The sequence below is a fragment of the Symsagittifera roscoffensis genome, chromosome 9 (assembly GCF_963678635.1).
Source record: "Symsagittifera roscoffensis chromosome 9, txSymRosc1.1, whole genome shotgun sequence".
Lineage (NCBI taxonomy): Eukaryota > Metazoa > Xenacoelomorpha > Acoela > Convolutidae > Symsagittifera > Symsagittifera roscoffensis.
In genome coordinates this window covers 7,699,193-7,715,371 of record NC_087070.1, presented here as the reverse complement: position 1 = coordinate 7,715,371, position 16,179 = coordinate 7,699,193, and the positions used below count along the sequence as shown (strand labels likewise).

Sequence of the window (16,179 nt, the reverse complement as noted above, 5' to 3'; positions counted from 1 at the left end):
GTGTCCAGAAAACTTCCAGGGTAACATGGCACACTCTGTTTATGAACTCGGCTGGCTTCTCGTCGGCATTTTCGGCTAGGTTCACCTCTTTCACCAGGTAGGCATGGATCTTCCTGATCATCACTGAGCCTCGCTCGAAAGCGTCCGCGCCCAATGCGGCTATTCCAGTGGTCAAGTGCAGCCACTTGTTAGCCTCTGGTTTCGTTCTCAGGACCATCGCTTCCAAGTGAGCTCTCATCTCCTTAGAATTTTTCCTTCTTTCTCCTTCCTCTTTCTTTTACATTCCTCGGAACCGTAAGTCGTTAGAGATTGCTACAATTACTCGATGGTCATCGTCATTTCCTGGTTTCAGTTTAAGTTGTCGGCTGAAGTTGGACAGTTCCAACCCCAGTACTTCGTCTAACACTAACATAGGTAGTGAATGGTTTTTAAATCCTCACATCGCATTCGAGATGTCAGACCACACCGCAGGTAATTCCGCCCTAAGTGGTCTTAGGTTCTTCATCTCTATTCCGCGATTTGGGGCATATATGATTACACCACATTTACCTTCCGAGGGAACGCGAACGTGACTGCGGGACCGTATATCACTGTCACAAATTCCGTGGCTCCTCTGATCAATGCTAAGGGATCGGTCCTCATAGCCAAGCTCAGGTCAGTTAGCAGAATCATGCCCCCAGCTTGACGTCGCACGTCTTCCTCTTTCTGAATCGTTTCATCCTCTCCTATACCATAGCGATTCTGCTGCAGGAGGTATTGGATAAGAGTATGTAGCAGATCTCTTATCTTAGTCCGGGAATCCGTGGGTCGCTTCACGTGGAATCTTCTCACTTTTTCCCTCATCTGCTCCGGGTAGCACGTCAGATTCATCAATCCTCCCAAGTTTCCGTGTGTTATCGCAATTAACGTTAGAAGTCCATCTAGTCGCAAATTCTGCACTCCGTCGGTGAGCATTATCGCTGGGCCTCTCACGAATTTCTCCGCTCCGAACGTTACGAACAGGGCTAGTAATTCAACGATCGATACTTCTACGACTGCTTGGAGGAATTCTTTTATCAGGTATCGAGAAAGCGATGGGTAATGGGTAAACTTTCGCCAAGAAGGACGCGGTCCATCCGGCTCTCAACCCTTCCAGCATGCTGCCAGTCCGGTCGAAGCCTTTTTCTCCCTTTACGTTCTGTGCCCAGAAAGCTTCCAGGGTAACTTGGCACGCTCTGTTTATGAACTCGGCTGACTTCTCTTCAGCATTTTCTGCTAGGTTCATCTCTTTCACCAGGTAGGCATGGATTTTCCTGATCATCACTGAGCCTCGCTCGAAAGCGTCCGCCCCCAATTTCTATTCGAGGGGTCAAGTGCAGCCACTTGTTAGCCTGTGGTTTCGTTCTCAGGACCATCGCTTCCAAGTGAGCTCTCGTCTCCTTAGAATTTTTCCTTCTTTCTCCTTCCTTCAGCCTCTTTCTTTTACATTCCTCGGAACCATAAGTCGTTAGACATTGCTGCAATTACTCGATGGTCATCATCATTTCCTGGTTTCAGTTTAAGTTGTCGGCTGAAGTTGGACAGTTCCAACCACAGTACTTCGTCTAACACTAACATAGGTAGTGAATGGTTCTTAAATCCTCGCATCGCATTCGAGATGTCAGACCACATCGCAGGTAATTCCGCCCTAAGTGGTCTTAGGTTCTTCATCTCTATTCCGCGATTTGGGGCGTATATGATTACACCACATTTCCTTTCCGAGAGCAACGCAAACATCGCATATTCAAACTTCAGTGCATCCGGGAGATGTGCATATCCCGGAGACAGTGCAAACACGGCTCTCGGTGTTATCTTGGGGAAGGCACCTTCTTTCAGCGTGTCCACTACTTCACCCATCGACTCGAGGATATCCTTTATCACTGGCCATACTGCGTCTTCTGTCGTTGTAGGCTCTCTGAGTCTGGGAACGCGAACGCGAACGTGACTGCGGGACCGTATATCACTGTCACAAGTTCCGTGGCTCCTCTGATCAATGCTAAGGGATCGGTCCTCATAGCCAAGCTCAGGTCAGTTAGCAGAATCATGCCCCCAGCTTGAAGTCGCACGTCTTCCTCTTTCTGAATCGTTTCATCCTCTCCTATACCATAGCGATTCTGCTGCAGGAGGTTTTGGATAAGAGTATGTAGCAGATCTCTTATCTTAGTCCGGGAATCCGTGGGTCGCTTCACGTGGAATCTTCTCACTTTTTCCGTCATCTGCTCCGGGTAGCACGTCAGATTCATCAATCCTCCCAAGTTTCCGTGTGTTATCGCAATTATTGTTAGAAGTCCATCTAGTCGCAAATTCTGCACTCCGTCGGTGAGCATTATCGCTGGGCCTCTCACGAATTTCTCCGCTCCGAACGTTACGAACAGGGCTAGTAATTCAACGATCGATACTTCTACGACTGCTTGGAAGAATTCTTTTATCAGGTATCGAGAAAGCGATAGGTAATGGGTAAACTTTCGCCAAGAAGGACGCGGTCCATCCGGCTCTCAACCCTTCCAGCATGCTGCCAGTCCGGTCGAAGCCTTTTTCTCCCTTTACGTTCTGTGCCCAGAAAGCTTCCAGGGTAACTTGGCACACTCTGTTTATGAACTCGGCTGACTTCTCTTCAGCATTTTCTGCTAGGTTCACCTCTTTCACCAGGTAGGCATGGATTTTCCTGATCATCAATGAGCCTCGCTCGAAAGCGTCCGCCCCCAATTTCTATTCGAGGGGCCAAGTGCAGCCACTTGTTAGCCTGTGGTTTCGTTCTCAGGACCATCGCTTCCAAGTGAGCTCTCATCTCCTTAGAATTTTTCCTTCTTTCTCCTTCCTCTTTCTTTTACATTCCTCGGAACCGTAAGCCGTTAGAGATTGCTACAATTACTCGATGGTCATCGTCATTTCCTGGTTTCAGTTTAAGTTGTCGGCTGAAGTTGGACAGTTCCAACCCCAGTACTTCGTCTAACACTAACATAGATAGTGAATGCTTCTTAAATCCTCGCATCGCATTCGAGATGTCAGACCACATCGCAGGTAATTCCGCCCTAAGTGGTCTTAGGTTCTCCATCTCTATTCCGCGATTTGGGGCGTATATGATTACACCACATTTCCTTTCCGAGAGCAACGCAAACATCGCATATTCAAACTTCAGTCCATCCAGGAGATGTGCATATCCCGGAGACAGTGCAAACACGGCTCTCGGTGTTATCTTGGGGAAGGCACCTTCTTTCAGCGTGTCCACTACTTCACCCATCGACTCGAGGATATCCTTTATCACTGGCCATACTGCGTCTTCTGTCGTTGTAGGCTCTCTGAGTCTGCTCAGGAAACGCCTACTGTGTATATGGTCGTTTAAACCGGCAAATACGATTGTGATCGGGTTCTTTTCCGTCTGCCTTTGTACTCCGATGGCCATTGACACCGACTGCATTAGTTCCAGGTCGACCGCTGCCAACATTAGAACGTCAGGCCAAAACAGAGACTTGGAGAGAGGAAGTCTGTACGAAAACTGGGTTCGCAACTATCATGACCTTTGCTTTTCTCAAGGAACATTGCCTTCTTGAGTCGCTTGTTTCGGGTATGCTCTATCTTTTACTTGACCTGGGGGTGCTCGTATTTGCTTGAATATTTTCACATGATGTCCTTTTGGTGCTCTCATTGTTAATAATCTTCCGGGCCTTTCTTCTCGACTTCCTTCATCATGATTCAGTTTTACATCTTGCAAAGATCTTGAATTTACTGGACCATTGTATTGTTTGAGGGCAGTCCCTCTAAGTCAGTGAATCTCAAGGCGGTCGTGGAGCTGAAGTTTATGCTATCGACCAATCCACACCTAGGATCGAGTACAGTCTGTTGATGGATAGTCTCGCTCCATTTAACATCCTTATGGCATCTGCTGCAAACCTTACCGTCTGAAGGTTCAACTTCATCAGGTCCTGTTTGTAGATATGCCAGGGAGAAGGTATGGGCCTCGACCACATCAAAGAGCTTTTGTCTGGTCGTCGCTCTTCTCGGCTGGTACCCGCAGTCTCTGATCTAGTCTCTGATCTCGAGATGCTTGTGGTCTTCGTAGTCGGATTGACAGGTCCTAACCTTCGCCTTGGTCGAATGGTTCTTCTTACTGGCGCTTCTCCCAATCGGTCCTGTACATCCGTCCTTTTCCCTGGCTCGCTATAGCTTTGGAGCCTGTAGGCAACGGCTGGGACCGTTCCTAGACGTGTTTCTAGGTTAGGGGCACAAAGGTTGAAATTGCCGGCTCGTTTGTTGTTTCTTCCTTCTTTAGCAATCCCGTGTCAAAGAGTTCGACTTCCATTTCATCCAGTCGCTCCTGGAAGACTCGGTTCATCCAGGCTTTTCCTTCGATACTATCAAAATGGATCCCATCGGTGGTTAGTCTGGCCTGATCCATAGCTCTCAGCTCGTGTTCTATATCCACAAGGATCATCCGTCCAGCGTTCCGACTCGCCAGATTGTTCAGTATGTTGTTCCACCTGATGATTCCTTCATTATGCCTCCTTCCTGTCGATGTCAACCTTTTCGTGCTCATTGGTACGGTGCAGACAGTCAATACCGCGCACTTGAGTTTCTGCCAGAGAGAAGTGAATAGGCACACCATCATCGATTCCCATTGTGCCTCTTCCTCATCTGAGCCTCTAGGCACATTGCTCGTCCCTATTAGGATCATTATGTTAGGGATCCTCCCTGGGTTCATCAGCTCCACCATTCAAAATACCTGGGCTATCATTGCACCTCCAAAGGCCATCACCGTGGTGATCCAAGATGTCCTCAGGTTTTGGAGAACTCTCACCAAACTGTCACGCAGTATCAAATGAGCTGTCCCGAGCGGCGGTTGTTGCATGTTTATCGCCGAACTCCAGGTCGATCGGTTAAAGCAGGCTCGCGGATCAGCATCCGGAACTCCTGAGAAGTTATTCTTCACCTGGTTTTTCTTCTGCACGTCAGACACTTGGGACACTTTCTTCATTGGCATTTCCCTTATTTTCCTCTCAGGGGCTCCAGATGTCTTCTCTGGTAATGTGACACTGCAATTCCCGTTTTCTTTGTCAATTCTCCGGAGAGTTCCACTCTGCCCGTGTCGTCTATTCTTCCATAGGGTGCAGTCACCCCGGAACCTGGCGCATTCCTATCAGCGACCAATCGTCCAGCTGTTTCTATCAATTTGCGCACTGTCTGCTCCACGACTGGGTCACCTAGGGTATCACTTGGATCCGGGATCGTTACTCTCCCTGTCGTAGTTGGGGGTCGCACCTCCGTTGTCTGACTTAGTTCGCGAGGCGTCAGGAGCTCCATCCGGCACTGCCCACGAGGAACATTCTTTTCAGGTATCACTTTTTCCACTGCCGTCGTCAACGCCAGCCGTTCCCATCGCTCTTTTTATTCCTGCCTCAAGCGTTCTATTTCTTGACCCTGTTTCTTGGTACAATCTTCAAATAGTTTTTTTCCACATATCCTTGTCTTCTTCTACAGTGAAGCATAGTCTTCGTCACTTGATCTAGCTCCTTTGTGGTCTTCTCCAGTTCTTCTATTGTTCCATTGAGGTCTTGCATGGTTTCGTTTGTCTGAACTTGTTCTTCTACTCTCGCCCTCTTTGGTGGCACAGCTGCTCTCAGTTGTGAACTAGACGAAGCAGCCTCGCTATTCATCTCCTGATACATTCTTCTCAAACCAGGCCTAAGCTTGGTTGGCAGAGGCATCTCACCTGGTTGGTAGGTCCTGGAACTTCCCAATCCAAGCTCGTTCGCCAAGTCACTTCCTGAGAGAGCCCCGTTTCTCCACCTCATTAGCCTCATGTTTGGGCGGTCTAATACTCCACTTTCTCCAAATGCGGCCATCAAAAAGACTTTCAACGGGCGGTCCCCACGGTTATCATGCATTAAGATGTTTATTAAGGCGACCAGCATCTATCATTGGTCCTACATATGCCTCCGCTAGGTCCATCAGTTCGTTCAACTCGAAGTTTTCCATCTCGTTGAATTCGGTTTGATTATCAGTTTGTGTCAATTGAAATCTGATGAATGATTAAATGATCAATAAGGATCTAGAAAAGAGGTCACGAATCTCGCATTTGTCAGCGTCACTCTAATTTTGTATTTTGTATAAAATTTATTTAAAACAGTCAGATAAAAAGATTTTGATCTTAAAATATAATAAAATCAGTTCATTACTAAAATTTTGAAATTCGACCTAAGAACTCTGGATCTATTCCTAAGATCGTCATTCTATTATTCAGGGCCACTAATCCTTTGGTACCCAGGGTCTCAATAACATAACACATACCACACAACATATCACACACAACACACTTAGTATGACACCTTCCTGCATGCAACCTAAACTCAGCCTATACTCAATTGATATATTTTTTTGTAAGTATACTTGTAGGTTAGTATCAGAAACGATTACGTGTATCAGTGCATACCGCTCCCGTGGATGCAGTCGTCCTCGGTTCGGGTCGTGTACTATAAGCGAGAGTTCCTTTACCTCCCTCTCCACAAGGAAGTCTCTCAGTCTCGTCAAGGACAAGACTAGGTTTTCCGGGTCCACAATCTGCTTCTCCGTCGTGCTCGTCACCAAAAAGCATACATACTTTTCAGGTATCTGTGACGCCGCCGAAGGCAAGGCTGCTATGCCTCCTAATCCAGGTCTTTGCTTCCAAAGGAATTCTATGTTTTTATATTCTCTCTTAAAATCCGCTGCTAACGCTGTTCTAAAACTCATGTCTGATGAGGTTGCTATCGCACATGTCCTTTTTGTAATTTTAAAATCGCTATCTTTCAATAATATGTTACGTGAGTACTCATTTGGCAAGTTAAAGTATGACTCAACTAATCTCCTTATGTCCGGTTTCTTACGGTCCTCGCCTGTTTCTGCTTCAAGATCACCTGTCTCTCTTGCTATTCTCAATTTTTTATTAATAACTTTTCAGTGTGGGTAAGTCCTACCCCCACTCACCGGACAAAATTGTTCATCGACGTCCCCGTCTATCGCATACCGGTTATTAAATCGAGGTCGGATGCTGGAATGAGTAATTGCCCTTCCTGGGCAGCCCAGGAAGGATCATCCCTTTCGGTTTTTATGTATTTCATGCTCTCGCGGTCTACATCTTGAATTGAGACAATGGTCTCCTTTGGGTCTGATGTCCTTTCGTTCAGCCCTTCCAAGACACGCAGATTTGTCAAGTCTTGTTCGTGGGATTGCTGTTGCTCGTCGTCGAATTCTACTTCGGGCTTGGACCGGGTCATCAATCCACTCCTCGTCGCGGTCGTCGACTATGTCGATGTCTCGCGACATGGTTATTTCTTCTAGACCCACCACTTCTTCCACTATCTTCTTCAGATCTATCCTGTCCACTACGAAGTCATCTCCGTAAGGATTATTTTTCTTGGTGAGTCTTGTCCTTCCACTCTGTCGAGTCTGTATCGTAAACGGAAGATCTGGTTCCAAATTCTTGGGGACCTCCATCGGTTCGGGTTCTTGCCAGTCCTCTTCTGCGTAGGGTAATGTTTCTTCATCTACTTCAGTTGCCTCGTTGGAATTCAGGTCCAGTGGTGGACTTGACCCTTCCTCTACGACCTCATTCCCATCATTCTTTTCCCTGGTCCCCTTCTCATTGACCTCACAGGTAGGGTCCATCATCAGATAATCCCCCTCTTCCGTGTTTGCATGTAAACATCAGTCTTCTGTCGATGGGTTGTGTGGCTTAATGTTCTCCTAGTGAGTGGCTGGGCCGGTACTCAGTCTATAAAAACGTCCCTCCTGGTGCATCTCTGTTATCATGAAGCGTCCCCTCCACTTCTTAAGGAGCTTTTTTGTTCCCTTCGGTGGTATAACGTTTTGCAATACCCGTACGTAGTCTCCTACCGAGTAGGCCTTTGCACCAACTGCTTTTTTTTAGAACCTTTCCCTCTGCCTTGCCTGTGCCTGCTCAGTGTTTCGTCTACACAAGTTGTTTAGTTCTTGTTGACGTCTAATCACATCCCTTACATAGACTTGTGGTGATGTTTTCTTCCCCTCATACTCTGGGCAAAAGAAAGTCAAGGGCAAAGACTTCTCGTGTCCGGTTAACATCATATGTGGACTAACTCCAGTGGTGGAGTGTTGCGTGCTGTTGTAAGCTCTCATCACCTGTAGAAGGTATCTTCCCAATCGGTCATGTACCGGGAACAATATAACCTCAGCATCGACACCAACGTCCAATTTTGCCTTTCCACTAAACCATTCGTCTGGGGGTCGTATGTCGTGCAGTGAGCTTGAGCCACCTGTGAGCGTCTCATGAGCTCTTTCGTAAGTTCTCCCACGAAAGCTGTTCCGTTATCCGATTGAAACGTCATCGGACAACCATGTCTCGCTATCCACGTATTGATTAGATGATCGCACGTCTCTTCTGCTGAGGCAGAAGTGGTCTATCATGACCAAGACTTGATTATAGCCACTGTCTGTCATACATATTTTCTGGTGGTCAATCTGTAAAATCTCGTTGAATTCAGATGACTCGATCGACTGCAAGGGAAATCGCAATTTCCTTGGATCCTTGACCTGCTGGCACAACAGACATGCTGTTACCCACTTCTCGCATGCCTTCTTCAATCCAGGCCACTCAAAGCGTTTCAGGATCCTCATGTACATTTTGTCGAATCCCTGATGGCCCATTTGATCATGCGACCTGAATAAAAGTTCTGTCTGATAGAGTTGCGGCAACACTATCGCGTTGTATTTGTACAGGACTTTGTCTTCTTCTCTTCTCTTACAAGCCACGATCCCGTCCTTGTTCAGAAATAACCTTCCCTCTTTTTGTATAAAGTACTGTCTCAGAATACGATAACTATCTTTCTCCAGGTCACCTTTAAGTGGTGTTCCATTTTCGATCCACCTTTTCAGGTTACTCGTCATGCGGTCATTTATTTGTGCTTTTAGTAGGTCTGAGAGTCTGTATCTCGCCTTAAAGTACGTCTTAATGACCCTCAAACGACTATTTGTTTCACCTGGCTGATGCGTGTCATCTTTCATCTTCACGTACCAAATTTTCGCCAATGGCTCTGTCTCTTGTCTGAAGGGTTGAAGATTAGTCTTGACTACTTCTTTCTGCGGCAACAAACTTATCGATCGTTTCGATACCGCTATTGTTTCTAGATCATCCGCTGCGTTGCCAAAGGCTGTTTCGCTGGGTACCAGGTAGCGATCACTGTCAGGGTCATGATATAACTATCTGTACAAGTCTCTTGCTGGAGTCTCCACTAGTAATGTGTGGATCGCTAGCTCTGACAATACCGATCCCGTGCACGTGTTCCTGTCTGAGTAAGTGCCAATTCCTCAATTCCTCGAGTTGTCATCAACGGAGGAGTCTGTCACTGAGCATGTTTCTTCTTCGGGATCAGTTTTATGCGCTCTGCTCATTCATCTGAACTCCCCGGACAAAATTTTATCCTCCAGGTCTTGTTCCTCACCTCGAACATTTTCCTCTACACCTGACTCATCGGACAAATTTTCTTGTCCCGGGTCTTGTTGACAAATTCGCCTGTTCTCATCAACAACCTTCTCCCCGGACAATTTTTCTTGCCCCAGGTTTTATTCAACCTCTTCGCCTTCCTGATCCTGATCCTCAAAGGTCACGGTTTTTCTTTGTGTAACTTTCACCTGTTCTTTCCGTTTGTATGACGTACTTGGCAAAACGTTTTGGGGTATCGAGGACACTAGTTGCTGAACTATTGTCCTACAATCCCTTTAATTTTCCTCGTGTTGACGTCTTGATGGCTTAATCTTTATTTTCTCAGTGGCTGTCAGCAATGCCATGGCTGCTGCCCACTCGGGGTCATCTCTTGTTACTTCCCTCTCCAACAACTCAACCAGCATCCGCATCACCTGCGGAGTGACCTGCAATGAGAGGCTGTTTATGTTCGTACGAGAGAGTTCCTGTTGGACCAGGTCCAAACGTAAAAACAGATCCAAAGCCACCGGGTCCTTCTTTGATAAGATCTTTATTTCCGCTGCCTTTTCCACCGGTAACTCGGGGTGTCCCGAAATTGGATGTCGAGATTTGTTCAAACATCTCGTCAAGGGAAGCGCCTCATAGGTTTCTTTGTTCAGAAACGAGAACCTTTCCTTGACTTCGGCCTGATTGGCTTGCTTCTGTTCAAGTCTTTCATAAAACTCAGTCTTCTTGTAGAGGCTGTCATCATTCTGGTGTTTGTCGCGCATCCTGTGCTCGATTATCATGTGGTAGCCGTTTAATCTGACTATCCACCGACCAAAATAGCTCAGGTCCATCGAGTACGTCTTTAGCCAGGATAAAGCCCTATTGTCTACGCGTTACTTAAAGGGAGCACTTCCTAAGTATGCGCGGTACTTCTCCACGAATATGACAACAGCAAACATTTCCGCCTTTGGTGCACCATATTTCATTTCAGTGTCACTCAACACTTTACTGCCATATGCAATGGGACGGAGAACTGTTCTCCCATTCCATTCCTGCTCCTGATGCAATATTCCTGGGATGGCCACCACTGATGCATCTGTGTCAAGAACATACAAGCCCCTCTCTATAGGCATGCCTAGCACTGGCGCTTCGCACAGTTCCCGCTTTATGTTCTCAAAGGCAGCTTGAGCTTCTTCGTTCCATTCGAAATTCTTTCCCTTGTTGCGCATCAGTTTCTGAGTACCTTGTCTGCGTACCCTTTTATGAATTCATGGTAATAATTGGCAAATCCTAGGAAGCTCATGAGTTGTGTGTCCGTTCTGGGAGCCTTCCATGTCAACACAGCCTCTACTGCTTCCGGGTCCGGCCTTACGCCATGCCTGTCCACAATTCTTCCCAGATACTTGATTGAATCCCTGAGGATTTCCCATTTCGATGGTTTGCATTTCAAGCCTGCTCTTTTCATGCAACCAAAGACCTCATCGAGCCGACCAATGTGGTCTTCCAAGGTGGGTTTTGCTATGACCACGTCCTCCACATAACACATCACAAAGTTCCTGTACTTCTTCGTCACCTTGGTCAAAGCCTGAGCATTCAGACATTGAAAAGTGGCCGTGGCGTTGCACAAGCCAAAGAACATCCTCTTCCACTGGTACAACCCCAATTCACATGCAAAACCGGTCTTTTCTCTGTCCGTCTTCCGCTGTGGGACCTGCCAGAAGGCAGAACTCAATCCCAGTGTGGTGAAGAACTTGGCGTCGCCAAGTTTCGAGAGGCTCTCGTCTTTTCGCGGTATCGGGTACGCATCTTTTTTTTGTCACTGCATTCAGGTAACGAAAGTCTCAATAGAACCTAAGCTACACCACCTTCTTCTTGGCCATGACTACCCCTCAAGCCTAAGGCAATTTCGAGGGTTCTATCATGTCGTATTCGAGCAACATTTCTATTTCCGCTCGGCACGCTTCCGATTTATGAGGCGTCATTCGCCTTGCGCCTTCCCTATGAGGAATGGCGCCTTCCTCTAATTCTTTTTCGTATTCGACGAAGTTGCAGCAACCGATGTCCGCCTTATGTTTTGAAAATACGTCCGCATTGCGATTTAAAACCGCCCTTAATTGTTCAAATTCTCGCTCACCTATTTTCCCTCTCAAGTGTTCTATTTCCGGCAAAACCAATTTGTCGGATTCTAGTTCGTATGACAAGGGGCGTTCCAGAAAATTCGAGAAGCTCGACAAGCCGTCATCCGTTCCGGATTTCATTGAAAACAGTTTATTAACAGATTTAAATTCATCAATTTTCATTAAAAATTTTTATCTTTATCAGCATGATTCGAGCAGTCTTTCACATTATATCTCTTCAAGTTTTGTGTCTCACCATAGTCGGTTTTCATCGGCAAAGCGTAACCAAGTTTCTTTCCTCGCTGGATTGTAACCATGGTGTCCAGTGTATTCAACAACACACTGGCACTCATCCCGTATCGTGTTACTGAAAACTTCCGGCCTAAAACCACCGAGCTTTGACTATTTGGGTTGGGTATCAGACAAACTTGTTGACTATCACTTAGCGAATTTAAATATCTCATCCTAAAAATTGCTATTACAGCTTGTCCCGGCTGTAGTTTTACCTTTATATCTAAAAAAAATGGTACCTTGTTTTCATCTGTTATTATTCTATCAATTGGTTTCTTAACATACTTCCGGTCCAGGTTTCTAATCCTTATTAGGCCGTTGTTGAAGTCAACCATCACATTGAAGTTCCGGACAAAATCACGTCCCAGGGTGAATTGGTCTGAATTGTCTAAATTCTCAACCACCAGGAAGCTCATTCAAAGATCGCGTCCTCCCATGTAAAGGACCGTTATTGGACTCCTTCTGGCCACGTAGATTGATCCGCGCTTGGCGGCCGCTAGTTTGAGATTCGTTGAAATTAGATCTTCCCTCGTGAAGCCCATCCTTTCCCAAGTCTTTATTGGCATCACGCTTACAACTGCTCCCGTATCCAGTAGTCCTGTCACTCCAACTTTCTTCCCATTGGTGGCTAGCAGATGTGAAGTCACATCTGCCTCGTACCCTATGTGCATCATGGCATCTTGCTCCATCATGGCATCTATAGCCGATTCTACGGACCCTAAGTTCTTCCTGACCCAAATAGATTTGCCCCATTTGGTCACTATCTGTTGTGACGTAGATCCTAGTGTAGATACTTATCCCGTCAACGTTCAACATCACTTGATACGGTCCATAGACATCCACGTAGCGCCCGTGGAGTTTCTTCGTTCGAGGGCCACCAGTTGTCAACAACGCTCGCTCAGCCCTCGACTCAATGCGTGCCTCTACCCCTTATTGACTGTATTCTGCTTCCTTGTGTCACCATTCCGAACATCTGCCCAGAGATCACGTTTAGTTTCATGGTCAAACTTCGTGCTTTCGTTTCTTCGACTTCTGTTGCCTCGGAGGCGTTTAGCCTTTCCTGAATTTTTTCGTTCTCTAGCTCGAGCTTCACTTTTTTTTCGATCTCCTTTGTCACCAACTCCTGCTGGGTTCTGTTTAGAGCATCCCACGCGACTGCCCTATAGTCGATCTTGAAGTTATCTGCCGCAGTTGTTGGTTCAGGTTCACGCATTTCTTCAGTTACTGCCTGCATCTTCTTTGTTGCCAACTCTTGCGGTTTCTCCTTTCTGCGTGCCTCCGCTTCACTCATTAGGCGAGCCTTGCTGGCTTTCACAACCGATTAAGCTTCCTCATGCCTTGGATGCTTGATGTCTGCCATACCATCCCAAAATTGTGGACAATCCGATTTAAAATGACCTTCCAAGTTACAAAAGAAACCCCTTGGGCCAAATTTCGCAAATAATCCCCTCATGAAATCTACATGATCGACCTCTGAGGCATCTTCGTCCTCGAGGCTTAAGCCTATTGCTTTCATGCCCTAGTTGTAGGTTGGGCATACTGACACATGATGGTCCGTCGATGGGCAATTTGCACAAGAGCGTCTCTTGTCCACATCGTCCCTTGGTTTGTACCAATTGTTACCTTGGTTTGCTGGTCCATTGTTAAAGTTGCCATAAATGTTTTTGTAATATCCAGATCTCGATGGAGGCTTCAGTAAAAGATATTCATTTGACTTGAGTCTCAACTCCTCTGGTGTTGGCGCATTGGTTGAAAAAGGTGAGTAATATGTCGCTAACATCAATCGAAGCTCATCATTCTTCACACCATCGATGAATTTTGCAGCTACTGCCAGGCTCATCCTTCTGTTCGACTTACGTAGTTGGCTACGCCTTCTAAGCATCTCCAAATCGTCTTGAAACTTGTCTATCGCCTCGTCTTCACATTGCTTCCGTTTCTCGAAGCGCACCATTGCTTGGTGTCCTTGCACCCCTGAGCCAAAACGATTTAACAAGATTTCAAAGTTTTTCTCAGCAGTGTCCCGCTGGTTTTGCTTTTTGGCCAACACACAGTTTAGGGCTGTCACTTCCAGGTTACTGGTGAGAGCACTGCATTCTTGTCTTTCTGACAAGTCCTCCTCTTCAAAATGCAGTACATTATCTCTATCCAGGTATCAATGCAGCCATCAGATTCATCTTTATACCATCTTGGTTTCTTAAAAACTCTTCTGGACTTTTCACTGCGTTCATTGGTTCTAGATAACCCCGTTAGGAATGTTTCCAAAGACCTGTTCAAAGGTAGGTTCAAAGGCTGTGGCCATGAATATAGCGTCTCTTGAATGCCCCGCTTCGGCATCATTGCCCCCTGATAGAGGCTCTGGGTTTTCCCTCCTGTCCGAATCGCTGGGGTGACTTCTTCCTTGATTCGCATGACTCCAGTTCCTGGAATCACATCTACCAGTCGCATGTGTATCTGGCGTCGGTCGTTCGTTTGAGGTCGGTCTGTTGCCAGTTGAACTTTTTCTGATGTTTAGGCTCCGTGGCCTATAGTCCCCTGTGGCATAGCTGGATGAACTGCCCCTTCCTCTAGTGGATCCATATGTTCCTCTCCTAATCGGTTGTTCATTGAAGTTCACTCTCAGCTCCCTGCTGGGTTCTCCTGAGTTCGGTTCTCCATTCTTCGATCCACTCCTGCTGCCCAGTAGCCCATCCAACCTATCCATGATAGCCTGAGATCGCCTCTCCATCATCGCGTCGATCTTCGTGACAAGAGTGCCAAGAGTCTGCTCTTGTTGAATTTTCAACTTCTCCATGTCATCTCTCAATTGTAATTCTCTCTGCTCGGCTTCCCTAGTCATTTGCGACAAGTTCTTAGCCAAGTGTTCATCCGTTCTTTACTTCAAGCGTTTTTCGCTTCTGCTAACTTCTTGTCTGTTGCGGTTGATCTCTTCCCGCAGGTTTTCTCTCTTGATGTGGACTGCCCTTTCTAGTTCCCTCATTCTTAAAGACATCTGTTTATTCTGTTCTCCTAAGCTTCCCACTATGTTGGTCAAGGCTTCTTTGATTGATGCTCCGTTGTCCATTAATGGCGTCACCCTGTCGGTTCCAGGTAGCTTGGTGCTGGTCGAGACTCGGGTCTTGATTCTCTGCCTCGACGTCTCTTCATGATCCGCAGGTGCGTTACATAGCCCTGTGTTTCTGTTCATCCCAGTTCGCATCTCCCAATTCGTCTTGGTCACAAAGTCTCCTGACTGGCCTGATCCATTTGTGGTCTTGCTTTTTGTCCTGACTACACCAAATTGGTCCATGGAGCCATTCCCTCTATCGGTGTATGCGTCATTCTCCTGAGTCGAACTATTGAGGCTGACTTGAGATCCGGAGCCATCTTACTCGTCATCGTCCTTCTCTTCTTCCTGGGTTTCTGCTTCATCGCCTGTACCCGTTCCCATGGTAATTGGAAAGAAGTTTCCCAAAGTGTTCTTCACTCTTTCTAAAAACGAGGAGGACGTTGCCGGTTTCTCTGTCACGCCATGCATCATGTTGTTGTCTGTGGGTGATCTTGTGGTCGCCACATTTTCAGTAGAGATGTCGGACAGGTCCGTCATCTTTTCTCGGTCTAGAGTCCCGGTGCAAGTGGCAAAATCTTGGCCTTGTTCTACCGGAGTAGCTTCTTGATGGTTCTAGATAACCTCGTTAGGAATGTTTCCAAAGACCTGTTCAGAGGTGCAAAGGCTGTGGCCATTTGAACCTCTGAACAGTGGCCTTCTATTTCCTCTCCCTTCCGGTCCATGTCCGTCCCGGTTCTCATCCATGGCAGGTTTCGGATGGACCTCTACTTCTAACATTGCTTTTTGTCTTTATGAGGACTTTTGACTCCTGGTTTCAACCATTCCGCCTGAAACTTTCTTCCCTTTGTCGATCCGGGTTCGTGTGTTCCATTCCACAAAAGGGTCGCTCATTGCCTTTCTTTGTTTCTCTGGTATGAATTTCGTAGAGCTATCACTTAGTTCAGGTATACTTGACTTGTCTAGACTCAATTTTAATTTATCACTTCTTACTGCTTATACACTCAATTCGATTGCAAGTGTCCTTATTATTTGACTACTCATAATAATAACACAACACAATAAATTCCAAAAGTTTCACTTAAATAGTGACCACGAATTCTTGTATGTTGTCACAGTACAGCGTGTATACAATTTTTTCACAATAATCGACTATTAGTTGTAAGATATGAAGCTAGCACAGTCTGATGATATCAATATTTTTTAAAAAATAGTGTGCTCACTACCCAATCAAGAGCAGATATTTTTGATTTAAAACTGAAAATGAAGGAAAAAAAAATTTTCAATGA

General features: G+C 46.3%; 1 protein-coding gene across 1 annotated transcript; it reads right to left on the bottom strand.

Moving 5' to 3' along the window:
- Window positions 1-10,332: 10,332 nt before the first annotated feature.
- Window positions 10,333-10,668, bottom strand: LOC134854699 (uncharacterized). The gene has a single exon (XM_063871055.1). The coding sequence runs from the start codon at window positions 10,666-10,668 to the stop codon at window positions 10,333-10,335; it is 336 nt and encodes a 111-aa protein (XP_063727125.1).
- Window positions 10,669-16,179: the final 5,511 nt, after the last annotated feature.

Excerpts from the sequence above, each read along its gene's own strand:
- LOC134854699 (XM_063871055.1), bottom strand. The coding sequence starts at position 10,668 with ATGCGCAACAAGGGAAAGAATTTCGAATGGAACGAAGAAGCTCAAGCT.